The sequence below is a fragment of the Nicotiana tabacum genome, chromosome 7, assembly GCF_000715075.1.
Source record: "Nicotiana tabacum cultivar K326 chromosome 7, ASM71507v2, whole genome shotgun sequence".
Taxonomy (NCBI): Eukaryota; Viridiplantae; Streptophyta; class Magnoliopsida; order Solanales; family Solanaceae; genus Nicotiana; species Nicotiana tabacum.
The window spans coordinates 156,323,783-156,350,857 of record NC_134086.1 but is presented as its reverse complement, the minus strand read 5'-3'; the positions used below and the strand labels follow the sequence as shown (position 1 = coordinate 156,350,857).

Genomic DNA, 27,075 nt, shown 5'->3' with positions numbered 1-27,075 from the left:
CATTCCTATTTAATACCAATTCTCTAACGTATTGGGTATTTAATATTGAATTTGGACTCCTTTTCGTCATCATATCCATGTCTTCAATGCCTTCTGATCTCTTGGCTTTAAATGACCTAAATAGGTACGAAGCTTGTATCATTCGAATTGTCTCTCGTGCCTATTTAGCTTTTCTTTCCCCGTATCTGTTGTCACTCGTGCCTCTTAACTGATCATCATGTTTTGACCATTCCCCGTGTCATGTCACGTCACCTTCAATGTAAATTCAGTTTTTTCCCAATACACCTACATCTACACCTTTTTCTAGTTCAATCACTCTTCAGATTAAACTCGTTGAACATCCAGCTTTTGCAAGATGTGTAATCCTCTTTTGATTAATAATATCAATATTTCGATAAGCAGGAAGAAATTTCACTTCCTTATCATTCAATAATTCATGGTTGTGGACATTATCAAAATACACCACCATCCAACGAGTGACTTTATCAATAATTTCTCTAGCAACACACATCTTAGCATTACAATTGCATCTAGAAGATTTTCGATCTCGTTGTAATTCTTTTTCCACAACCTTTTGAGGACGAGGGGTACTGGCTCGATGGAAAACATAATCTCTCCTATAAATTCCCACAGGACCTTCTGCACTTCCAAAGTAGCGATCGCGTCTAACTAAGAAACCAATTTGTTTAGCAAAATTTACATAGCAATTATAAGTTTCGTCATCACTATTGAACACTTTGCCCTTGTACAAGTCACTGTTATCCATGTCAATATTTTTATGTCTAAGTTCTTCATCTGATCTTTCAGTAATTTCTCCATTAATATAGCATTTACTATCACCACATGGACAATGACTTCTTGAAACACCTACTGTAAAATCAATTGAAGTATTATTAAGAACCTGTATTTAAAGCCAACAAAAGTACAAAATTTATCAACACAGATTGTTTGATTTAGAACAAGGATAAATAAAATAGGAAGGCATAAACAAATCGAAAAGATTAAAAAAAAAATACAAAAACTTACACTCAATCATGAACAGCGAAAGATGAGACACAAGAATATTAAATTCTTACCTTCATTACAAGATATTAGCGAGAAAAGTTACTGGAACAAAAAACTCTTTTAAAACTTGGGAAGAACCATGGCTAGAGGTGGAAAATAGAATGAAAATATTCCCGCTAGAACAGTTCTAAAATGGAAGATGGAGAGATCTAATCTTATGGGTTTAGTTTTTAGGGACATTGTGGGATTTGGGGAAAGGACAAAAAAGCCCTTCATCTTAATGTGGTGGCCCTCAAATAATGAGGGCATTTTTGTGAAATCAAATATGCATATAATGCTAACCCACTATGTAGTAGGTTAGCAAAACCCATATATATATTATTTTGAGAGTGACTCCATTCTAGTATCATTTTCTACCGTTCACAATGAATCACTTAAGTGGGCGTTTGGACATAAGAATTTTAAAATTTCAAAAAAAAAGTAAAAATAAAATTCCAGTAAAAATGATATTTGAAAATTAGAGTTGTGTTTGGACATAAATATAATTTTGGATTATTTTTGAAGTTTATGAATGATCTAAGTGAAAATTTTTAAAAATAGTTTTTTGGAGTTTTTAAAATTTTCAAAAATTTTCAAACTCATCTTTAAGTGAAAATTAAAATTTTATGGTCAAATATTGATTTCGGAAAAAAATAAAAAATTCTTATATCTAAACGGGCTCTAAGGCCTCATTTATTCCACTTAATAAGGGTCTGAATCCGAATGAATCAAATCTTAGCCCATTAAGTATACTTGTTTTTTTATTTTTAAAAAGTCTGATTAGGTCTGATTGGGTCTGATTTAATTGAGTCTTAATTCCGTTCAGAGTTAAAAATACCGAAAATACACGCCTCTTTTTTCTCTCTCTTGACATCAGGCTATTTCTTCTAAACCCAAAACAAATTTCATCCTTCACACGTCTCTCTCGCAACCGCCGTTTTTTTCTGGGTAAGATTTTGAAAATTATACTTGGAATTCTCCATCTTGTTTCCACTTTTCTAATGGTAAATTTCAGTTTCGAGTTTAGGGTTCAAAAAAAACCCTTTTAAAATACGATTGAGAAGGGGCTAAACTAGAAGGTTTTGCTTGCCTCTTTTTTGTGTCTTGTTCTCACTTTTGGATATTCTATTTTGATTGAATCTCTGAATTTTCTGTAATTTTTCTTGATTTTGTTGACATCCCGATTCTCTAAATCGTAAATCTTAATTGGGACGTGTTCTAAATTGGTAGCAATGTTTTTTTCTCTTTTGCAGATTCACATAGTCCCTTTTGAACGTTCTTTTGTTTTCTTCAAGAATTGCATATTAGTGACTGAAATTCAATTTCTCTAGTTGAAATATAAACCGTAATTGGTGTTTATGAAGCTCGTCCAAAATTAAGAAACTTTGCTATGGCTAGAATTCGGATAATGAAGTTCTGTGTTGTTGAAATTAGAGCCGCTATAGTTTCATATTTGGCTAGAATTCGGATAATGTATACATAAGTAAGATTTATATTTCAGTGCTTTCTGAATATTTGTGTGCTATTGCTCTTGAATTATTCGTCATATGTTACATGTTTTATAATTGAACCATGCTTTCTTTTGTTTATTCAAGAATTGCTTCTTTACTTCCTCAATTTTTTTCCTATTTTGTGTTTAAGATCATACCATTTACTACATCTTTGCAATCTTCAAACAGATTATTTGCTTAGAAATATACAACTTATCTTAAGGGTGAGGCTAGTAAAGCCTTCGCTTTAGGCCCCAAAAATTTTGAGGCCCCAAAAAGTGTTGTAAAATACGTAATAATATTTTGACTTAGACAATTCTGAACTTTGTAGAAAAAAGTATAAAATCCGTGTAAAAAAAGTTTTAAAAAAACAAAGAATATTTACTTTTTAACATAAGAAATATTCTAGATCTTCAAATTAAACTACTCAAATCTTTGTATTAGCAAATAAAGTTTTTTACATCGAGATCTACGGTAATGCATTGCAAACATATGGCTAACATCTTACTAATTTGAATTAACACTTGATAATATAAATAGTAATATTACTAAATGAAGCTAAAAGTCATATATCTTGTATGAATATTTTACGTTCAAAATATTTTTTTGGTTACATTTCGTTACTACAATTGTTGTTATTATATATAATTTTCATTTATAGTTCAAATAGTTTAACAATTGGATCTTACATAAAATATTAATTTATATCTTATAATATTTCAATTTATTTCAAATAATAACTTTTTTTTGTTCAAATTAATATTTTCACTAATTGATGTAATATTTAATCACTTTTTTTTGAATTGTATATGTTCTTAATCTTAAAATAAAAAAAACGAGGCCTAAATCTCATTAAAAATGTTTCTCATTTTCCTGCCTACTTCTCGTAGTATTACACATCTCACCCTAAAGGAAAAAAGAAAAAAAGAAAGAAAAAATAGAAAGTGAGAAAAGAGCTCCGCCGCTAGGGCAAAGAAGCAAACTGGAGTTTCATCTCTCATCGTTGATTCGCTGAGGCATAGCCCATTTTGAATAGGAGAGAACGTAACAGGGGACAGACAGTTTTGGAGCAGATTATCTTAAAATGGCGAACGCTCTTGTAAACAGAGCAGCTACGGTGAATCAGGCCACAAGCTACTTTAGGCTCTCTTCCAGTTTCCTCAGAAATCTGAGCACTGCGACCCCTGCTAACAATCCTTCAACGACGTCGTCGGCCGATGGACCGAAGAAGCCCAAACGAAAGAAAAAGAAGAATCTTTTTGAGGTGGCTCAGTTTCTGCCTAATTGGGGTATTGGTTATCACATGGCCAAGACTCATTGGACCGGTGTCTCCTATGAAATTACAAAAATCAATCTTTATAAGGTACCTCTTCTTTTTCTGGAGAAGTAATAGTGTAATATGCATTGGCGTACATTTGGGTTTACTTTCTAGGGTTTAAGGGTTTATGTGTAATTTTTTTTAATTGGGTTTCATTTTGAGTTTGCAGGATGGTAGACATGGTAAGGCTTGGGGACTTGCTTATAAAGATGGTGAGTCATGGATTTACCGTTTCTTGAGCATTATAGATTGAAAATTGCATTTTGTTGGCTTTTAATGAAAAGTGTTGAGCTCTGAATTCCTCATTTGAATAATCTTAAGTGTTCAAAATTTGTCGGAAACTTTCTATGCCTTATGTCAAACAATGATGATCTGCAAACTATAGGCGATAACAAGTGTAACTATTATTAAGCAACTTATCCGTGTAGGATAAGTGGGAGACCTAGAGAACACCTATTTGCATTAAAAAAAATAGTATTATTTAGTAAGGGAATTAAATACATCTCAATAGAGCAGAATGGATATAGAGGATTTACATAGCAACTGATTTGGGAATGAGGTGTAGTATTTTTCTTGATGACCCGTAAAATTATGGTCTTTAATGCAAACAACCAGCTTTTCTCAGGGTTTAGTTTCCACATTTGTGTTACATGTATTAGCCGGTAACAACCATACGCAGTTGATAACTTTACCATATTGTTAATAGCTTCACTTATATCTTCAACTCTCTATCTGGAATATGCTTTCTATCAAAAATTGCCTCCCTCAAACAGGAATCATCTTGGTTTGTTTATATTTTAGCTATGATATTAGATGTTGCTCTCTGCTATTTATCAACAAACTGAGATTTCTTTCTTGTTTTTCACGCATCAATTGTAGCATCTTGTTGGCGCTTTTTTATGCAAAAACCTTTTTATGTCATCTAATCTGGTAGTCATGCTGTTGAGTTGGATTTTTGACAAGTCTTTTTGAAGAGTGAGTGGACATTGAGCTTGTATCGCACAAGAATTCCTGTATTAGCCTTTTTATTCTGAGAGTATGATGCTTTACCTATATTTTACAAATATCTAGTCGATGACAAGTACTCCTTCTATCCCAAAAAGGATGACATTTTATGAATTTCGAGAGTTAAACTTCTTAACTTTGACAATGAATTCGGAAATAGAACCGTCAAGTTTTTTTAAATAAAATTTATATATTTCGAAACTACATAAAAAGTATATAAGTCACAGTAATTGACAGTATAAAATATTTAAAAGGTATATGAATAAGTCATGGTCAAAGAACAACTAGTTTGACTCTCGAAATCCAAAAAAGTATCATCTTTTTTGGGACGGAGGGAGTATCAGTTTTATGGAGTTTAGCAAATGAAGGTTATCAAAAATAGAGTTTAGTAAATGAAAAGCAGGGATCTGTTCTATCTGGATTTTTGAATTTCATGTGAGTTTTAGCAAAAACTTAAGATCTTATTAGGAAGTGGATGAGGAAGGAACAGAGAGGACCAAATATGGTGAATGTGAATGCCTTGAGCTGTATTACATCTTATCAAAAGAAACGGATGTATATCACTTCTTATTGCATGACATATTGAGATAGAAATTGAGAAAAAGAAAACTGTGTCCTGTCTTGGTTCTCCTTTTACATTATAAAAAAAACGGAAAAGGGTCAAAAATACCCCTTTACTATGTGAAAAGGATCATTTATACCCTCCGTTATACTATTTGTCAATAATTGCCCCCGACGTTATAGAATTTGTATAAAAATACCCCTCCGCCGTTAGGGCCCTCCACCCTGGCCAATGCCATCCCACGTGGCTTGACATTTTGCAAAGGTGGAATCCACATGGGATGCCACATCAGGGCACCAACCCAATTTTACCTCCTTCCCCCAATTTTTCCTCCAATACCACCTTCCTCCTTCACCTAACCAGCTATATCGAATTTGGGGCTCAATCCGAGAAGAGAATGCATACTCATTTGGTTTACAAGCTGGATTTCCAGCAAAGAATGAGAAAAACGAACCCCAAGAGGAGTTGAACATAAAGCGAGAAGGGTCATTTCTGATTTAGATAAAGAGTCGGGATCAAGGTGAATGTTGGCAACTGATATGCCATCTTGCAAACCTTCTAATGACTGATTAATGAACATATAACTATATAAGAAGGATTTCATCTTTGAACTACCCCATTAAGGACAAAAATCAAGGTACCTTGAACCATGGACAAAAGAAAATCAAGCAGAGAACTTGGATGCAATATGTCATATACAAAAGGAATGTTTTGTGAGAGGCAATTCATCTGTTAAACCAAGATCTTGATACATTAACATGGTTTGTGGATGTTTTCCATTAATTAGCAGTAAATGAAAAGCAGGGATCTGTTCTATCTGGATTTTTGAATTTCATGTGAGTTTTAGCAAAAACTTAAGATCTTATTAGGAAGCGGATGAGGAAGGAACAGAGAGGACCAAATATGGTGAATGTGAATGCCTTGAGTTGTATTACATCTTATCAAAAGAAACGGATGTATATCACTTCTTATTGCTTGACATATTGAGATAGAAATTGAAAAAAAAAAACTTTGTCCTGTCTTGGTTCTCCTTTTACATTATAAAAAAAAGGAAAAAAATAAGGCTCTCTTGCTTAAGCAGGGCCCAGCTCCAATTATTTGAGCAATATTGAGAATAACTAATTCTTTACCTGTGGTGAAAAGAAAAATATCTATGTACATAGTTTTGCATATGTTGTCAGAAGAAGATATGTGGATGCTTCTTAATGAACCCTTGGGTGGATTGTGGTATACTGACATTTGTTAATGCTGAGTCTGACAATACTCAATTAGAATTCTTAAAACCAAATACAATATCTAAACACTGTATGGCTCCACCACACGTAGCGTGACTCATCTTAACTCTAAAGGTTAGAAGCTTAACTTTCAGATATTAAAAATTGTATACAATTGTTCGCTCTGAGAGAGGTATATTATTCGTGGAGTGATGATAAAATTGTTGCTGTGAAATGGGCTAACACTAATCCTTTTCCCTGTTAGTTCAAAGTTAACAGATTTTTTCTGTCTGGGCTGTAGTGGAAGAGAAGGTAGGTCATAGTAATTAGTAAGGAAGTAAGTGTAAAAGCTGTGGTTAAAAAATTGTTCTCTAGATTCTTTCTGATGCAGTTTTTATTTTATATTTTGGGATGGGGGTTGGGGAGATCTTTTTAAGTGAAATTATTATTGCATGAAGATGAAGAGATAACAGAAAAAGTTTTGGGGTGTCAGTTTGAAAAGAAGATTTGCACCCAACTCAAGTAATAGCTGCTTGTTAGATAAATTATGGTCCTACTTTTAGACCTTACTCATTTTACGTATGATCCATGGGTTGGTTTTGGATTTCTTTTCCTGGATGCATCTCTTCGGTTTCTGGCATAGGAGTTTTTTAGAAATAGGGGTGGAAAGAAAGAAAGAGGAACTCCTATTATGTTCTTATCGCGAGGACCGCTAGTTGATTGCCTGTTTGCTGGTATATGCAGTCTAACAGCTCAATGGTTCATGTTGCATCCAGCTTTACCAGTAAAATATGGAACAAAGGACTAAGAGGAAATTAGTCCCAAGAGGGCTATTTAAATTCCATTACACGACAGACTTGCTAGTTTTATCTGACTATCCCACTTCCAAGTGATGATTTTTCTTTAGTTTCGTTTTATTGTCTCTCCAAGTCTTCCCAGATATTTGTATGACCTTAAAAATCATTCCTATTTACTCACTACTAATATTTCTGTCGTCAATGTTCGTCTTCTGCAAGTTATTAAAACAGTCTTCCATTCAGGTTTACCAATTGCTGACGCACCCAAGAAAATGAGTGGTGTACATAAGAGGTGTTGGAAGTACGTTGCAAATTTCAAGAAAGCTGAAGGAAGTCTTGATCAAATAAAGAAAGCTGAAGAAAGTACCCCAAATTCAGATGTTGAAGCTGCTTGAGGCAGTTTCCTTGATCTCATTAACTGCTTTAGCATTGGAATCTTCAAGGTCATTGCAGCTTCTTTTTGTTTGTGGTGGCATCGTGTTAATGAAGTAGCATTCAGTGAGCTTCAGTCTGTTGCCTTCTATCATGAAGTTATAGCACCTAGTTTGCCTTATTTTAGAAAGAACCGATGGAAATGTGGACTCATTTCAGAAACTAGCTCTTTTTAGTTTTTAATAATAGATATTTTTATTTGCTGCAGTTGCACCCTAATATTTATAATAGATATTTTTATTTGCTGCAGCTGCACCCTAATATTTCACTCCTTTGAAGTCCCAGCTTCATGAGAGAAAAAGAAAAGAAAGATTTGCTCTAGGTTCACCAAGTTTTCACGATCGTTCTTTTTCGAGCTTCTGGAGACTGTGCTCGAGTACAAAAGAGATGTTTTCTAATAATCTATGTTGCGAAGCTTGTAGTTGTCTTCAAGACCAAAATGTACCTCCAATACTCTACTGAATTATTTATTACAAGATTACCTGCCGGTTTTGAACAATGATGAGGATTGTGACTTAGGGTTATGATTTTCTTTTCTTTTATGTTTCTACATTACTTTGCAAGTAAAAACCGTCCATTCTCTTTGATGGTTTGTTACTACATAGTCTCCCACCAGTTCTTTTTAGTTTTAGAGCTGCATAAGCCACTTGTAGATCAGAGTATCCTGCTTCTGTATTTTTCTTTTATCACATGGTTAAACCTTATCGTACAGGTGGTATGACAAGATAACAAATATTTCAGTATTATAGTTGCACTCCTGCGCATTGAAAGTTCAACAGCATTGGTGTAAAACAAATCTCTAGTCCTCACAACTAGAGACGCTTCGATATACTGTTGACTATAATCTGGAGATTATTTTTTTGATCAGTAAACTATGAACTGGAGATCTTCTTGAAGTACGATATGTTGCCTTCAAATGCCATACATTCAAAATGTAGTAAATCTAAGACGCAGCATATCATTATTAAAGTTCTGTACCAAGGTAAATTTTCACTGTAACATGTAGACAAGGTAAATTTTCACTGTAACATGTAGACAAAGTGCTAAGACCTCCACTGCAACATGTAGACAAACTGCAGAAACTCATAAGCAGTATTTATATCATAAATAATTATTCTAGTGATCTTGGGAATTCTTCAACGGCATCAGAGCCTTTTTACGATGTCTTGGCCTTTGCCGGTGCTGGAAGCAACTGCACAAGGAAAATAAGACATCTCAATACACTCTCATTTTTTATAAGCTTTGTTCCTTTTGAAAAGACTTCTTGAAGTTGCGTTAATCTAAGGCATCCAAAACTTCTTATTTCGGCACGCTGCACAAATTTTTCTTCTTAAATTGTAAATTATTTCCACTTTTTTTTTATGAGTAATAAATTATTTCCACTTTAGTTGATAGTATCACTTGTAGCTTTAAGTAGACCAGGAGAAGATGAAAACGTAACTTGACATACAAAATTGATATATACCTGATAACATGATATCAACGAGGTAACAAATCCAAAGGCTCCTGTTACACGAGGAGTGACTTTCTTAGGTGCCAATTGCAGCAACCCAACAGCAACTACTATATCCATGCCTGCTTTAATCAGGGCTAGAGACCTCTCATTGGACTTCTGAAGCTTACTCCGGTATTGCTCATTCTACAATGCAAGATTCACAAACAACAGAATGTAGAATAATCTTCAAAGGGAAATTCCACAGTGCTACCAAATAACCATAATGCATGATGCCTGCAATTGGCAAACCTTATATTTGTCGGTATTCTTAAGTTCCTTCTCCAGTTTTTTCATTGATGCTGAAAGCATTGCGAGCTCCCCAATCTGCGGTAACATAAGTGTAAGACAAGCTATTGGCATAAAAGCAAACACTAGGAGCAATGATTAAGCACTAATTTCACATGCTAAATAGTAAGGTAAGAAATAACCTCCACTAAGGTAGTGCATATCGAGGAACCCATCCAACAAAAGAGAGAGATCCTGCCAATTAACTCGTGGCGTTCTTTGTTCTGTGTAAAACAAAACAAGAATGTTAGAACATTTTCCCTTCACTATCTTATCTCTAGAGAAACTGAACGACTACACAATACAAAAAAAAAAATTATTACCTTGTAAATGCCTGTCCTTCCAAGCCACACAATTTGATCCAGAAACAAGAAAGTTGACAGCAATGCATTTTTTGACTGAAATAACCAGCAGCATTGTTAGACAGGTAATACAAGAATAACGAAGAGACCACAAGAAGAGAGAGTTAGTGTTTACCTTTCCCAACAAGATGAGAGGAAGTGGGGTTCCTGGGGCAGTTGGGCTAATAAGACCATGCAGATCATTGATAAACTGTAGCAGAAACGGTTAAGACATAATAGATAATGTTGAACATAAATGCTATTATTATTATTATTATTATTATTATTATTATTACCACTCTTTAAAACAATAGAAATTACGGAAAAGGTCCTGAAATATCCCTTTACTATTAGAAATTGTTTAAAATTACCCTCTGTTATACTATTGGATCAGAAGAACCCTTGCCGTCTTACTATTCAAACACATATACCCCTTCTTTGACGCACGTGGCACGCATCCAAGGCTCTTGGTACACTTGGTCTTAAATTAAACTCGACCCGCCCCATTACCCAAGACCCAGAATCTAACCCTCTTCTTCTTCCACCTTATCCCCTCCATTCCCTTCTTCTTCCACCTTACTCCCTTTTCAATCTTGAATATTTGGCCAAAATTTTGCTAACATTATGAATTTATATAAACGACAAATAATGACATTTATCGAGTTCATTAAACTTATGAATCCCAAATTTCATGTGTAACAAAACAGATATATAGGTATTTCACCTTATAAATATATGCCAACAAAATTTTAGTTGGATAAAATTGATGGGCAACTCACAGGCCACAGCCTGTCTCAGTTTCTTCGATCGCCACTCATTCTTTTATAAACTGGTTTTCTTGTAAGGCAAAGATTGGTCTACTTTTCATCATGCATTTTTAGGCTTCTTTTGGATTTTCTTTTGGGTGTGATTTTGAAACAACTACTTTGAAATAAAATAACCGTCATGTTAAGTTGTAGTATATGATTTTAAATTTGTTTTTGGAAGATCAGTCATGAACTTGGTTTCTTAGAATTAGTATAAGTTTTTTACTTTCGTTTTTGATTTCCCAAAAAATAAAGAATTTAATTTCACCTTATTTATACTAACTACATATTAGTTCTTTTGGGTGTGGTCATGGAAGAAAAAAGGAATGGAGGGGATAAGGTGGAAGAAGAAGAGGGTTAGGTTATGGGTTCTGGGTCTTGGGTAATGGGGCGGGTCGAGTTTAATTTAAGACCAGATGTACCAAGAGCTTTGGATGCGTGCCACGTGTCCAGTCCGTCAAAGAAGGGGTATATGTATTTGAATAGTAAGACGGCAAGGGTTTTACTGATCCAATAGTATAACGGAGGGTAATTTTAAACAATTTTTAATAGTACCTTTTCCGTAGAAATTAATGGGTTAACATGAATTGTCCTAACCTTGAAAAGACGGAACACTTTCCTTGCTAAGCTAGTTGATTTGTCAACATTTTGTGCAGTGCCAGGCTCTCCATTACTCAGGAATTTTGAACCATATTGTATAGCCCTACATATCTTGTCCCTTGCCTCCGCTTTGTTCAAGTACAAGACTGCAAGGGCAAGCTCTGCTCTGGCAGCATCTAGGCTCATTTTACCGTATGAAAACTGCAAAATAAAAGGTTAACAGAATAAGAAAACTGGATATGTGATAGAAAGACAAGATACAGCACTAGCCAAACTGATTAATTCTCTAATCGACTACCATTTTGTAGGTTTTCCCAAGAAACATAACAAACTATGATGAATCCCTAGAGCGTGCCTACAAATCCGGATGTGTAGAGTCTAGACTACTCTAAGCATGCGTATGTCCATTGCTTGCAGGTTTCCCTTTCAAAACCAACCGGGGGTGGGGGGTGGGGGGGGGGGGGGACAGGCGCATTTTGGAGAAAAGTTTCTAGTCGGAGAGCTGACTTGATATCTCAAATACAGGAGAACTAAGAAGAGTCAGATAAGAGTTCAAAAGCAACATGAGCAATCAAAAGAATCTGATAACCAAAGAAGTAGCATCAAACGGTGATGATGATGATGATTCGAAAGGAGGAGAACTACGAAACTAATGTTTACTGTTAGATGCACATCTCAATTTTCTTCATAAGAGTCTCATCACTCATGGTAAAAGAAGAAAAAGCACATTCTATGAACTAAGCAAATTGATGTTATTCCATAAAACTATGCTGGAAGGAGATTGCGTTTATTAGCAAATTTAACAATGAATACCATCTCCCTATGATCTTTTTATTTTGAATATCTCGAGTTGAGAATTACCCTCATTCAATCATTTTAGTGCCTAAAGCATGATTTCTGTGCTTAGTGCATAAGTAGTTCAGTAAGTCTACCATTGCTAAACGTGAAGGTGAAAGCTTGGCAGAAATGGGAGAGGACTTAGTCCATGTCTCATGGCCCTTAAAACAAATGAATGCATGAACAAAGTTGATTTAGATAATGGGGTAGTCATGTAGAAGGATGTTCATTGCGGTCTTTTTTATCAACTCACACATTGCATTTGTTCATAGCAATAAGGTTTCATGTTCTTATTTCTGTTTAACAACTCAATGCAAATTTGTGTTTCCAAGATTTTCTTTTGCAGTTCTCATTTCTCAACTCATTAATTTTTCCAAAAAATCAATTATAGCTTGTAGCACTCTCTCATCTCTAAATATAGGCTCTACCCAAACTTTCACAAGCCATTTTTTAATATATCTCATTGATCATCCCTCCATTACCATCCAAATATTTTTTCTCAGTATCACAAAAAACTTTTACTGGTTTGGCAAAAACGATGAACTGCAAACTCTTCGCCACAATTTTACATGCCTCCAAGTTCCCATGGTCATAATCATTGTATACAAATAAACTACTCAGGCTACATAAACGCAACCACAAAGGATGGCAAAAGAGGAACCATCAAACTATTCAGGAGCACAACCCAAACCCTTAACCTCCTCCGAAATCCTGGTCCTTATCAATTTTCACCAGCTCACATGCTTTTCAGATATTCATATCATTCCAAGTTCAGCTCAAAGATACTCAAAACAAAAGTTAAACTGGAAAATCCTAGACTCAACCGTAATTAACTTCCAATCAACAAACAAAAAATAGAAACGTATTCTTTATTTCAAGGGGATCAACAGAGATGCAGAAAGTTAATACAACAAATGGAACTCATAATTAACTAAAGATTCAATCTTTTTGTAGAAGTGAAGTACAACCCAGTAATTAAAGATTCATTAGAATCAGAAAGAATACTAAACTAAAAGCCAGCAATGTGAACTAATCAGTACTAAAAGATTCAATATTTTTGTAGAAGTAAACTAAAAGGCCAGCAATTAAAGGTTCAATAGAATCAGAAAAACTATAAAACTAAAACCCAGTAATTAAAGATTCAATAGAACCAGAAAGAATGTTCACCAATAATCAAGAATCCCATATTGGGACCGAACAAACTCAAGAAAAATACAATTCTGATTAACAGAAGAGAAAAAAGAATCAAAATTTTGATACCTGCTGAAGGGATTACAGCAAAGCAAGAGATAGGGTTCGTGAATTGAACAAAAAGAGAAATACCATTTTAAGCAGCAAAGTTTATATATATATATAAAAAAAAAGTGAGAGTTGGCTTACCGGGATTTGTGCCACAGTATTTTGCCTCGAAAGCCACAATAGCTAAGGAATAAAAAAAGGAAAGGAAATTATTGACGAGAGAGCTGTGTCTGAACTGTTTTTTCAATCTTGTAATCTCGGTTAAGATGATAGACTCGAGACTAAATTGCGTAAGGCGCTTTGTTGATAATGATAAGGGCTTGCTTGGTCCTCTCTTTTTTTTTCTCTAAACTTCAGCCCACCAAAAAAAAAAAAAATTGTTAATAATATTTATCATAAAAACGTATTCTTATAATTTATATAAAACTAGTACTACATATATCATAAGTTCTAGAGTACTTTTTATATATTTCGTTTTGTATCATGAGTTGGCTTTCTATTTTTATAAGTTGAGAGTTGCGAATTGTAGTGCACCGCAAAGATGACGGTTTTTGTTCAGTGGCGGATCCAGAATTTTAAAGTGATGGATGCTCGCCAATAAAAAATCCGAAAAAAGAGGAAAAAAAGTTTAGTTATGGGTGCTCACTCAATATTTATCTAACTATATTTATAATTGTCTATGCAAATTTACTAAATCCGGTTAAAAGTAATGGGTGCTCAAGCACCTATAAGTATCAATGTACATCCGCTACTGTTTTTGTTATAGGCTTAGCACTTAGGGCGTCAGCTGAGGTCTTTCTCCGGTAAGTAGGGGTGGGCATAGTTTGGACGAACCCGAAATTCAAATCAAAATTCAATTTTTTTGAATTTTTGGTTTGAATTTTCGGACTACAGATTAAATTTTGGATTTTGTATTTGATATTTCGGAATTTGGATATTCGAAAATCCGAAATTTTTGTACTTTATATTTAGTTAATTATTTATATGCCAGTTGTAATAAGTTCAACATCCTACCCATTAAATATTATCTTATATATTCAATATTAATTACTAAATTACTGTCATGATACTTTTATTTGGATATGATTTTACTGTAACTACTTCTTACCAGCTGTATTAACGTCTTTGTCATTTTCTTAATAATAATTTCATTGCTTGAATACTTTATTTGGATGATTGCGGTGACAATAAGGAACTTTTCAGGCAATTTAACATGAGTAGTTCATTTAAATATTTATTTTTTGTAAAAAAAAAAGAAAAGAAAAATTTAAACTTATAAGCTCAAAATCGAAAATTCAAAATATGCAAACCGATTAATTCGAAACCGACTTAAAAAATCTGATCCAATCCGAACTTATTTGGATTGGATTTGAATTGTCATTTCTTCAATCTGAAAACCAAAAATCCAATCCGAAATTTTTATACACTTCGAACTGCACGAACGCCTGCCCTACTGGTGGGCTCTACCAACAACTAGGAATATTAAAAATAAGAACTGAATACGATTACATTATGTAAAAAATACATTATCCGAGTTGTTATGTTGTATGTAAAAAGGAAGGAGCTGCCTAGGGCATTTCATTTTAATTGAATGTGTTGATAAATTACATGTTGTTGTTGTTTCCTGTAACTTCTTATAAATATGGAATGATGGAAGATCAAGTTTTTAACTTTTCCACTCTTAGATATATATTATCCTTTTTATCAGCTACCTACAACAGTAATATACGTAAATATAAATGATATAACTGAAACAAAAATTAATTCGAGCCCACTGGTGTTTCCTTAAGAAATTTAATCCCCTCCTAGTACCCAAGGTTATGGATTATTTCCTCCCAGGATAGAACGAATTACACACTGGTGTAGCGGTACTTCAAACCTCAGTATTTCAGCGAACGCAAAGTTCGGCAGCAAATCACACTTACAGTTGCTTTGTTTGTAGTTTTAAAACAATGCAGAACAAGGGAGGAGAACTCAGAAGTCGAATGAAAATTCTGAGAGGAAGGAATGTAATGTATAGCCGATGTTGAATTCTTACTGAAGAGGATATCAGATTGCAATTCGTTTTTCCAGTGTATACATAGTGTATACAGAGTGTAGTTTGAGTGTATACAAAGTGTATATCAATTATATACAGAGTGTATATCAATTGTATACTGAGTGTTTCGAGTGTTTTTTTTCCAGTGTGTTCTTCTTTCTCTACAAATTCTGCTCTATTTATAGCAGTCATTTGAGAAAAATCTGCCCCCTCCATGGTGGAACAAGCATTAGGATATCATGGAGGAAGTACTTACATGCTGGAATGAACACTTACTTGGTGGGAGGAGCACTTGGCCATGGTGGGAGGTGCACTAGGCATCTTGTTGCTTTCTTGGTGCAACACAATATACGGATTGGAAAACATCTGTTACAAACACGGATTATATCACGTTAATATTCACTATTAACAAATAAATTTGGTCCAAATAATTAATCAATCGATCGATCATTTGATCAAATCCAAATCCAAATCCCATTTCCCATTCACTTTCATTTTAAGACTACTTCATCTTAAACAAAAACTCAACAATCCAAAACTCAACAATCCCCCACATGAATGGGGAATGGCTATATCACGGAAGTATGCATGAAAAAACTTGTGTGATTTGCAAGCAAGAATTAATTGCATCTGGATAAGTAGGTTTCCCATTGAACTTTCCGTAGTGAACTTATGTCGGATATACTCGGTCAATCGGTAGATATGATATCTTTGAACCGTCGAACTTTAGTGTATACCTAGACAACCATAAGTCACACAATCAATCCCTTAACCGTCTTTGTTCTCATTGTTGTGTTCGTTTCAGCCATGAACACTGCCTGGTTTCATAAGTGCGTAGAGAATTGGCCTTGCAAGATTTTCCTTGAAGCGACTAACACTTCACACTTACATAGGTGATTCCTAAACGTGTCATCCCGTAGATACACTATTTGATATACCCTGTATCAAATTTAGAAATCATTAAAAAGCCTTAATGCTTTATCCTTGGTACTGAACATTGTCTCATCACGAGAATGGACTAAATAATTTTGTTGACAATGTTGAACCGTCATTAATGACTTTGTTTGATCTCTTTGAACCTAGATCTTGGGATCTCCAGTCTTCTAGGTAGAGTTACCGCCACAATGACTTGTTCTCGGCCATAGTCCCATTTCCCTCGATAATTTCTCAACTACCTCTCTAGTTAGGCCTTTTGTAAGTGGATCCGATATATTATCACTTGACTTTACATAGTCAATCGTGATAATTCCTCTAGAGAGAAGTTGCCTAACGGTTTTATGTCTTCGTCGTATATGACGAGATTTACCGTTATACATAACGCTCTCAGTCCTTCCAATTGCCGCTTGGCTATCACAGTGTATGCATATTGGTGCCAACGGTTTGGGCCAAAATGGAATGTCTTCCAAGAAATTTCGGAGCCATTCAGCTTCTTCACCGGCTTTATCTAAGGCTATGAACTCAGCCTCCATTGTAGAGCGGGCAATACATGTTTGTTTGGACGACTTCCAAGATATCGCTCCTCCACCAATAGTGAATACATATCCACTTGTGGACTTCGAATCAGTTGAACCGATGATCCAATTTGCATCACAATATCCTTTAATCACCGCAGGATATTTACTATACTGCAAATCAAAGTTTTGGGTATGTTCTTAGTATCCCAAAACTCATTTCATTGCCATCCAATGAGATTGACCTGGATTGCTCGTGTATCGACTTAGTTTACTTATAGCACAAACTATATCTGGTCGTGTACAATTCATGATGTACATTAAGCATCCCAACACACGAGCATAATCCAATTGTGATATGTTTTGGCCTTTATTCTTTGCTAGTGCAAGATTTACGTCAATTGTAGTCTTTGCAACTTTAAAGCCCAAGTGCTTGAATTTTTCAAGTACTGTCTTAATATAATGAGCTTGGGACAATGCCAGACCTTGAGGAGTCTTTTGGGTCTTAATCCCCAGAATTAAATCCGCAATTCCCAAGTCCTTCATATCAAACTTGCTAGTTAGTATACGCTTAGTAGCATTTATGTTGGTAATGTTATTACTCATTATCAGCATATCATTCACATATAGGCAAACAATGACTATGTGATTTGGAACATTTTTAATGTACACACATTTATCACATTCATTTATCTTAAAACCATTTGACAACATTGTTTGGTCAAATTTCGCATGCCATTGTTTGGGTGCTTGTTTTAGTCCGTAAAGGGACTTAACAAGTCTACATACCTTATTTTCTTTACCTGGAACCACAAACCCTTCAGGTTGTTCCATGTAAATTTCTTCCTCCAACTCTCCATTTAAGAAGGCCGTTTTAACATCCATTTGATGAATTTCAAGACCATACACTGCAGCTAATGCTACTAACATCCGTATGGACGTAATCCTTGTAACTGGGGAGTATGTATCAAAGTAGTCAAGACCTTCTCATTGTCTATACCCTTTGACAACAAGTCTTGCCTTAAATTTATCAATAGTGCCATCATCTTTCATTTTTCTCTTAAAAATCCATTTAGAACCCAAAGGTTTATTTCCAGGAGGAAGATCAACCAATTCCCATGTATGGTTATTCAATATGGATTCTATTTCACTATTGACTGCCTCTTTCCAGAACAATGATTCTGAAGAAGACATAGCTTCTTTAAATGTTCGAGGCTCATTTTCCAATAAGAAAGTCACAAAATCTGGTCCAAACGAAGTAAACGCTCTTTGACGTTTACTACGTCTTGGATCCCCCTGATTAAATGTACTTTCTTTTGTTTCTTCCCGAGGTCGTTTAGATCCTTCACCAATCGACTCGCATTCCTTTTTATACGGATATATATTTTCAAAGAACTCAGCATTATCTGATTCTATAACCGTATTATTATGAATGTCGGGATTTTCTGATTTATGAACCAGAAATCGATATGCTTTACTATTAGTCGCATATCCTATGAAAATACAATCAACTGTTTTCGGTCCTATTTTTACCCTTTTGGGTTTAGGAACTTGCACTTTTGCCAAACACCCCCACACTTTAAAATAATTCAAGTTGGGCTTCCTTCCTTTCCATTTTTCATATGGAATGGATTGTGTTTTGCTATGGGGTACTCGATTTAGTATTCGGCTGGCCGTAAGAACGGCTTCCCCCCCACAAGTTCTGTGGCAAACCAGAACTTATCAACAATGCGTTCATCATCTCCTTTAATGAACGATTCTTTCTTTCCGCAATCCCATTGGATTGGGGCGTGTAAGGTTGTTTGATGAATAATTTCATATTCTAAACATATTTGTTCAAAAGGAGATTCATATTCACCACCCCTATCACTTATTATCATTTTGATTTTCTTGTTAAGTTGCGTTTCAACTTCATTTTTGTATTGCTTGAATGCGTCTATTGCTTCATCTTTACTATTAAGTAAGTAAACATAGCAATATCGAGTACTATCGTCAATAAAAGTTATGAAATACTTCTTTCCACCGCGAGATGGTATTGACTTCATGTCACAAATATCTGTGTGAATTAAGTCTAAATGATTTGAATTCCTTTCAACCGACTTATAAGGATGTTTAACATACTTAGATTCCACACATATTTGACATTTTGATTTTTCGCATTCAAACTTAGGCAATACTTCCAGGTTAATCATTTTTCGCAAGGTTTTATAATTGACATGACCCAAACGTACATGCCATAAATCATTTGACTCAAGTAAGTAAGAAGAAGCTGAAGTTTTATTATTAGTTTCAACAACTATTACATTCAGCTTGAAAAGGCCCTCAGTAAGGTAACCTTTTCCTACAAACATTTCATTCTTACTAATCACTACCTTGTCAGATACAAAAACGCACTTGAAACCGTACTTTACAAGAAGTCCAGTAGAGACTAAGTTCTTCCTAATCTCGGGAACATGAAGGACGTTGTTCAAAGTCATGACCTTGCCAGAAGTCATCTTGAGAAATATCTTACTGTATCCTTCAATGTTTGTTGTAGCAGCATTTCCCATAGAGAGCGTCTCTTCGGGTCCAGCAGAAGCATATGTAGAAAATGCTTCCCTCACAGCACAAACATAGTGAGTGGCTCCAGAATCAATCCACCACTCCTTTGGGTTTCCTACCAGGTTGCATTCAGAAAGCATGGCGCACAAGTCATCAACATCATCATGCTTTTCTACCATGTTGCTTGACCCCTTTGCTTGTCTTTCTTCCGAGCACGACACTCCGTAGATTTGTGTCCGATTTTCCCACAGTTGTAGCAGTTTCCACTGAACCGCTTCTTGCTTGGGTTGTATTTCGGACCAAAAACCTTCTTTCTCTTTTTGTTATCTTCAACAATATTTGCTCCCATTATTGTTGAATTTCCACGGCATCTCCTTTCAGCAGCTTTATTGTCCTCTTCGATTCTCAATCGAACAATGAGATCTTCAAGGGACATCTCCTTTCGTTTGTGTTTCAAATAATTTTGAAAGTCCTTCCACAATGGAGGCAACTTCTCAATTATTGCTGCTACTTGGAATGCCTCATTGATGACAAGACCTTCAATGAAAATTCCGTTAGTAAAATTACTAAAAATTTTACTTTCAACATTAGCATTCATTTGAAATATACCTTCAGCAAGTAGATCATGAATAATCACTTGTAACTCCTGGACTTGGGTAATAACAGACTTGCTATCTACCATTTTGTAGTCCAAAATTTTGCAGCGACGAATTTCTTCATCCCGGCATCTTCAGTTTTGTATTTCTTTTCAAGCGCATTCCACAATTCTTTTGACGTCTCCACGCCATTGTATACATTATACAGATTATCCTCCAGTCCGCTAAGAATATAATTCCTGCACAAGAAGTCAGAATGCTTTCACGCCTCAATCACGAGAAAGCTATCATTCTCTGGAGTTTCATCTGGAAGATCAGGAACATCTTCATTGATGAACTTCTGTAGACATAACGTAGTCAAGTAGAAGAACATCATTTGCTGCCAGCACTTGAAAACCATCCCGGAAAATTTTCCGGGTTTCTCTGTCGGTGCCAACGCCGGAGTTCGACTTGTCGATGCGTTGGCAGTCATCATCGGAACAGCTTGATTTCCGTCATTCTCCATTTTTACTGTAAAAATGACACAAACAAACGTTTAATAAACGTTAAAAACTGGAGTGAAAAATCACGTAGATTTTAATCTCCAACAAAATGCCACGAAGGCTTTACTCTCCAAATGGGAGTACACAAAACCACAAAGGTTTTAAGTTTCCAGAATAATAAAAGTAACACAAATACAGAAATTAAAATTATTAAATTCCTTAAGCTTGTTGTTGTTGTTTCCTGTATAGTACTTCTTATCTGGTATAAATATGGAATGATGGAAGATCAAGTTTTTAATTTTTCCACTCTTAGATATATATTATCCTCTTTATCAGCTACCTACATCATTAATATATATAAATATAAATGAAACAAAAATTAATTCGAGCCCACTGAATTCACAGTGTTTCCTTAAGGAATTTAATCCCCTCCTAGTACCCAAGGTTATGGATTATTTCCTCTCAGGATAGAACGAATTACACACTGGTGTAACGGTACTTTAAACCCCAGTATTTCAGCGAACGCAAAGTTCGGCAGCAAATCATACTTACAGTTGCTTTGTTTGTAGTTTTAAAACAATGCAGAACAAGGGAGGAGAACTCAGAAATCGAATGGAAATTCTGAGAGGAAGGAATGCAATGTATAGCCGATGTTGAATTCTTACTGAAGAGGATATCAGATTGCAATTCGTTTTTCCAGTGTATACCAGTGTATACAGAGTGTAGTTTGAGTGTATACAAAGTGTATATCAATTATATACAGAGTGTATATCAATTGTATACTGAATGTTTCGAGTGTTTTTTTTTTCGGTGTGTTCTTCTTTCTCTACAAATTCTGCTCTATTTATAGCAGTCATGTGAGAGAAATCTGCCCCCTCCATGGTGGAACAAGCATTAGGATATCATGGAGGAAGCACTTACATGGTGGAATGAACACTTGCTTGGTGGGGGGAGCACTTGGCCATGGTGGGAGGTGCACTAGGCATCTTGTTGCTTTCTTGGTGCAACACAATACACGGATTAAAAAACATCCGTTACAAACACGGATTATATCACGTTAATATTCACTATTAACAAATAAATTTGGTCCAAATAATTAATCAATCGATCGATCATTTGATCAAATCCGAATCCAAATCCAAATTTCATTTCCCATTCACTCTCATTTTAAGACTATTTCATCTTAAACAAAAACTCAACAATCCAAAATTCAACATTACACATATAATGTATAAATTAATTCTAAAAGATATATTTATTTTCAGTTAGTAAAGTCTATTGAAATTGATCAGCCTGACATAGGCTAAGTTCGAAGCATCAAACCTATAACCATATAGAGTGAAAATTTTGTAACCAGATGGCAGCAAGGTAGCCAACAATCTGGGGCCGTTTGGTTCAAGAGATTAGGTGGATTATCCCAATAAAAATTTTGAGATTAAATTATATTTAATTGGAGATATTAGCTAAAATCGTTATTATTTATATACCAAAATTTTGGTATAACTTATTCTATATAAAAAGTGGGATAAATTATCCAGGCTATAATATGTTCATTTCCATGGTTCACTTTCATGCTTGTATGGCTTGATATTGGTGGTTACTTAAATGTCAAAGCAAAGCCAAATTTGGTGGGGCTACTGGCCAACGCCTGAATGTGCTGATACTGATACACAACAAACTGTAAATCTTGTGGTAGACTTCATGTGATGCACTTTCCAATATTTCTGAAGACTGGGTTGTCAAGAAGAGTCATAAAAGAAGGAAAGATAAACCTCAGCGTGTAATACAAAAAGATGATACAAATCAAGCATACATTAGCTTGAGAAAACAGTTTCTCAGAGAAAGATAACTTAATATTATACTATAAGGCTATCAAGGATAATAGAAGGGTTCAAAGACTTCAACCTTGTGAAAGTTCTTCTATTGAATATATGTAGTTTTGTACCTACTGGTTCCCTCTTCCTTCCCAAGATTAGGGATGGCAATAGGGCGGGACGGGGAAGGGCAAGCCTTGGCCTGCGCCCTACCCTGCCCCATCTTGGGCCTACATGTCAAATTTTATTATTCCAACCTTAGTGTAGAAGCTGGTATTACAGTCTTCTCCTCTCCGATCTAAGCACCCATAGTACTTCCCAAATGTGCAACACATTCTATATTCTTCAAACTGACAAAATGGAAATAACTTGTACAGAATGAGGTTTCACATTCACATTCAGGATAAAAGGATGAAAAATATTGTATTGGTTCCACTTTGGAACAGGTTTTACCCTTAAATCAGGAGATGAATAAAGACAAATAGAAAAGTAATGGGATGATAATAGAACGTTTTCCTTTTAGCAGATAAGATACTGATAAATATAACTTGAGAGTAGTTATACAAATGGTCCGGAGGTTTTATTTAAAACCACTGACAGCATAGATCAACAGGCTTTTGCATCCCAAATCCTCCCCTTGAGCTACAATTGACATTATGATTTAAGAGTAAGATTTCATTGTACAAGAACAGTTACTTTTTGGCCTACCTATTTTCTGCTAAACATGCTTCTTAATTTCCCTCTTTCTAAGCGTTCGAGTAGCTTCTTTGCACCTGGAATATCCATCTCATTTAGCTTCTTTAGATAGCCAATTGCTCCATATGAAATCATCAGTTTCTTGCATTTCTTGCTCGAGGAAAGCAAGGAAAGGGAAGCGACAGCATACTTCTTAGCAGTGTTTTGAGGAGCTGGATCAAGCAGCTGTACCAAATTAGGCACGCTTTTATCGTCCCTCTTGACTTCCCTGCAATTATGTGCCAGGGACATTAGGCTAGCAATCGCTTGAGCAGCAACTTCCCTCACCCCATTTGCTTTAGCCTCCAACATCTTAATAAGGAGAGGAATGCATCCAGCTTCACCCAAAAGTTTCTTCATCTCGGTTGAGGTGCAAATTCGACAGACTGCTGATGCTGCAGCCTGTTGTGCACCAAGTGATCCCGACTTGAGGACATGTACCAACCTCGGAAGGAGACCAAGCGAGACTAAAACCTCCATTGACACAGAACCAACCAAATTTCTCAAGGCCCCTACAGCTGATTCTTGGGGTAGTGGACCGTCTAAGTATGCCAACAGGCTTCTGATCCCACCCTCTGCCACAACTGATCGTCGAAGATCATCATTACCGGAAGTTAGATTTTGCAAGCATTCAGCTGCATACTCTTTAGATCCCAACAGTATTCCACAATCGAGGAGATTTATAATAACTTTTATGATTCCTTCTTCAGCTAGAACTTGTCGAACTTCTGGCACAGCAGATATATTTTTTAAGGTACAAGCAGCAGCAGCCTGTGAAACAGAATCACCAGTTCGGCAAATCTCGATTAGAGGCCTAATCCCACCATGTCCAACAATAGAACGAGCTGTTTCTGCTGTCATTGACAATCTCTGGAGAGAAATGGTAGCCTTCTCTTTGCTCACAGTTGTACCAGATTCAACGAGACGAATGAGAGGTGGGAGAACACCTTCTGCAACAAGCCAATTCTCACAACTTCCAGATTCTGCAAGCGAGCAAATTACAGTTGCTGTCTTCTCCCTCATTCGAGGAGAAGTAGCAGTTAATAATTGGACTAGAGCCGCAATATTGCTTCGACCTAGGACAGCCAGTACATTTTTCTCATCTTCTTTCATGACTTCTAGAAGGTTATCAAGGGCCTTATGTTTAGCCTCCAAGTGGCCAATCTGAAGCCGAGCAAGCAATTCTCTTAAATTTCCATGTACAGCCGCCTCAGGTGCCGCAGATGTGCTTGCAACAGCTGATGGCAAAGTAACCTCACCAAGCACTCCAGACTTGATTAAGAGCCCACAATCACGCAAATTCAAATCTAATCTCCCTGACAAGGCATCTAAATCACTTTGCATCTGAAGTTTTCCCTCGTACTTCTCTTTCACACACTTCTCTGCCAAATCAACAGCTTCATTTAATGTCTTCAATACAGTCTGTAACTGCTCCTTACAAAGAGCATTCTTTGAGAAGAAAGGATGACTAGATAAATCAGACAGCCGGTTTGGGATCTGTTCCAATTTTGAAATAATCATCTTCCATCTACCAGGGAATCCTTTAACCTCTCTTGCCTTCTCAAGTGCAACAGGCACAAGCGCTTGTGCACGTGAGAGCCACTCCTCGACCGACAAGATATCGACCATATTTGTTCCACTATCATCCACCATGATATGAAGTAACAGGCGAAGGATCAGATTCTATAGCACTGCTGAATAGAACTGCACAATTCAGAAAACAAAGAACCTCAACAACAATGACACTGATAAGATTCACAGGAAAGATCCAGTCTTTTACATGAACTGATCTATATACACGGATCAAGTTCCTAGGCAACAGCCCATTTTGAGAGTTTGGTATCAAAGGAGAAGAGAATCCACAAAGAAATGATTTTTAAGGAAGAAAATGAGTCAGCTAAGCACCAAGATGTCTTTCAGTTACAAATGAGAAAGTAATCTTCAGACAACCCAAACCCCATCAAGTGGTTTCAGAAAATTATAAAAAATATCATCTTTTCTCCTAGAAAAGTTAAATAAAGTGTTGGGAGCAGTTGCAATCATAAAACATTAAACTATAGGGTATTAAAAGAAAAACATCCATAAATAAATAAATAAAGGGCAGGTCTAAGATTAGAGGGTTCGAGAATCTTGCATGATCTCAGAAGGCTGGTGCCCACAGATAATTACTAAGCACCTAATAAAGCAGCCGCCACACGAGTTTACTCAATAGTTTTTTCAAGCAAAGTAAACAAATCACTATGGAAATCTCAAAGTAAAACCAAGTTCACAGATTCATTTACAGCTAATGAAAGTGAAATGAAGCAACTCTTTAACAAATACACCACAACTAGCCACTAAAGAATGTCGGTTAATGTTTTTTTACCATGACCAAAATGCCCCATACATGTTAAATACAGTCTTAGGATTATCAACAGATGTAGTAGGGGCATTTTGGGGAAAAAGTAAGGGGCAAATTGGTAAAGAAAAATGGAACTTCATAACTTTACCTTTCAGCTACGGAATAGGACATTGATTCTAGATGATTAGAAAAATCTTCAACTACTACAAAACAAAAGGCATAACATAGAGTAGATCTGAATTTTAATGGCCAAAATTCCAAGAAAGGACAGGTCCACAAGTTCTATTTGTAACTTAATTCCAACTTTATCCCCATATATACATGGATACCCACAGCAGGTATGGTTTTGAAAAAGAAAGACTCTTTGCTTTGAAGAAAAGATACGATTTTTTTCATCTCCAGTTGTACATACATGGCTTTGTGTCTAAAATTTTGTAAATGGGACCAAGCTCCCACTATAAGAATGTTCACCAAATTTTCTGCAATAAATAACAAGAGGATAATTAAATTGTATACCTCTTATTTACTAGTCTTTTGGCTGTCATCCAAGTCACTCAAACCTTTATCAGCCACTTAAAGACTTCCAATACTGTTTCTACAAGCAAATATCACAATCAGAAAAAATAAATCCCAAAAACAATAATCACTCACTAATTACCTAGATTTTTCCAAGATTTGGATAATCAAAACCTACCTTAGAAAAAGACCCTTTTTTTTCTTTTTACCACCTTTTCATTCTTATTCTCACCCTGTCTAATCCTAGATCAAGAGAAGAAGTTAAAGAACCAACCTTTAGGATTCAGAAACAAAGAAGCACCCTTTTTACTCAGCTGAAAGGAACCAAAAATAGCTTGATCCTAAAATCCTTGCATCCCCTTCTCAAGCTGGAGCTCTTCTTCCAAAAAAAGCCCTCCCTTTGGTAAAAAGATTGAAACTTTTGGATCAAAAGACCCTCAAATCTCAATGCTGACCACAAACCAGAAAATTGCATGTAGCCCAAAAAACCTTTTCCATTTATTATTTGCCCTTCTTCTAAAAGAAAATAGGGTTTTTTTAATGAAAGAAAATGAGAAGAATTTTGAACTGGGGAAGTACTGGAGCTAAATGTAGCTGTTACACAGCATCTAGTTTGAAAATAGCTTACCAGTTAAAGTACTGGAGCTTTCACGGAAGAAGACAGAATACAAAGAGAGAGAAACAACAAAATCTCCATTCAAAAATCAAAATCAGAGATTTCTCTCTCTCTTTAAGAAGAAGAAAATGTCAGATTCAGACCTGTACTTCTTCTATCCCCAATACAATATATTACAGCCAGGAGAGCATATTGAGGAGTGGACGGCTGTGATTGAAGGATTAAAACAGTGAATCAGACCGTTGGTATTTTGGTTGAAATTTGAAAGCGTTATTACAAGAATTGTTTTATTTTACCAAGGAGCTGATGTGTCAGGGTTGAGTTGCCACGTGTTCGGTGGGGGTGGGACCATGAGAAATATTTGCTTTTTGAAGAGTGTGGAACCAAAATGTGGTTCTTTTGGACTCAAACTACACAAATAAGTGGTAAAAAAAATAATTTTTTTATATATAGCGTCATAATATCTGGCGCTATATACTA

At 35.6% G+C, this 27,075-nt stretch overlaps 4 protein-coding genes across 13 annotated transcripts; 1 reads left to right on the top strand and 3 right to left on the bottom strand.

Moving 5' to 3' along the window:
• Positions 1 to 319: 319 nt before the first annotated feature.
• Positions 320 to 1,082, bottom strand: LOC142162376 (putative protein FAR1-RELATED SEQUENCE 10). Its single transcript, XM_075218724.1, has 2 exons — positions 1,077 to 1,082; positions 320 to 901 (listed from the first exon to the last, which is right to left on the bottom strand). The coding sequence occupies exons 1-2, from the start codon at positions 1,080 to 1,082 to the stop codon at positions 320 to 322; spliced, it is 588 nt and encodes a 195-aa protein (XP_075074825.1).
• Positions 1,083 to 1,835: 753 nt separating this feature from the next.
• LOC107773530 (uncharacterized) lies at positions 1,836 to 8,462 on the top strand. Of its 6 annotated transcripts, none has more exons than XR_012693608.1 (5): positions 1,836 to 1,992; positions 3,571 to 3,897; positions 4,022 to 4,064; positions 7,674 to 7,928; positions 8,113 to 8,462. XR_012693608.1 is itself a non-coding variant. In XM_016592945.2 (5 exons), exons 2-4 carry the CDS (start codon positions 3,619 to 3,621, stop codon positions 7,823 to 7,825), a joined length of 474 nt encoding a protein of 157 aa, XP_016448431.1. In that variant the 5' UTR covers positions 1,836 to 1,992; positions 3,571 to 3,618; the 3' UTR covers positions 7,826 to 7,873; positions 8,113 to 8,462. The 6 variants fall into 6 exon arrangements, 5 of the variants coding, with proteins under 5 accessions (XP_016448431.1, XP_016448427.1, XP_075074017.1 ...); XM_016592945.2 differs by having other exon boundaries at positions 7,674 to 7,873; XM_075217916.1 differs by lacking the exon at positions 8,113 to 8,462 and adding an exon at positions 2,298 to 2,527 and having other exon boundaries at positions 1,858 to 1,992; positions 7,674 to 8,069.
• Positions 8,463 to 8,804: 342 nt separating this feature from the next.
• On the bottom strand, positions 8,805 to 13,832 carry LOC107773514 (peroxisomal membrane protein 11D). 2 transcript variants are annotated; one of them, XM_016592926.2, is made up of 8 exons: positions 13,607 to 13,832; positions 11,387 to 11,590; positions 10,120 to 10,194; positions 9,966 to 10,040; positions 9,786 to 9,866; positions 9,607 to 9,681; positions 9,328 to 9,501; positions 8,805 to 9,054 (listed from the first exon to the last, which is right to left on the bottom strand). In XM_016592926.2, the coding sequence occupies exons 2-8, from the start codon at positions 11,573 to 11,575 to the stop codon at positions 9,019 to 9,021; spliced, it is 705 nt and encodes a 234-aa protein (XP_016448412.1). In that variant the 5' UTR covers positions 11,576 to 11,590; positions 13,607 to 13,832; the 3' UTR covers positions 8,805 to 9,018. The 2 variants fall into 2 exon arrangements, with proteins under 2 accessions (XP_016448412.1, XP_016448419.1); XM_016592933.2 differs by lacking the exon at positions 13,607 to 13,832 and adding an exon at positions 13,487 to 13,603.
• Positions 13,833 to 22,889: 9,057 nt separating this feature from the next.
• LOC107815217 (uncharacterized) lies at positions 22,890 to 26,758 on the bottom strand. Of its 4 annotated transcripts, none has more exons than XM_016640752.2 (3): positions 26,254 to 26,758; positions 25,980 to 26,058; positions 22,890 to 24,826 (listed from the first exon to the last, which is right to left on the bottom strand). In XM_016640752.2, exon 3 carries the CDS (start codon positions 24,773 to 24,775, stop codon positions 23,096 to 23,098), a length of 1,680 nt encoding a protein of 559 aa, XP_016496238.1. In that variant the 5' UTR covers positions 24,776 to 24,826; positions 25,980 to 26,058; positions 26,254 to 26,758; the 3' UTR covers positions 22,890 to 23,095. The 4 variants fall into 4 exon arrangements, with proteins under 4 accessions (XP_016496238.1, XP_016496239.1, XP_016496240.1 ...); XM_016640753.2 differs by having other exon boundaries at positions 25,980 to 26,052; positions 26,254 to 26,757; XM_016640754.2 differs by lacking the exon at positions 25,980 to 26,058 and having other exon boundaries at positions 26,254 to 26,740.
• Positions 26,759 to 27,075: the final 317 nt, after the last annotated feature.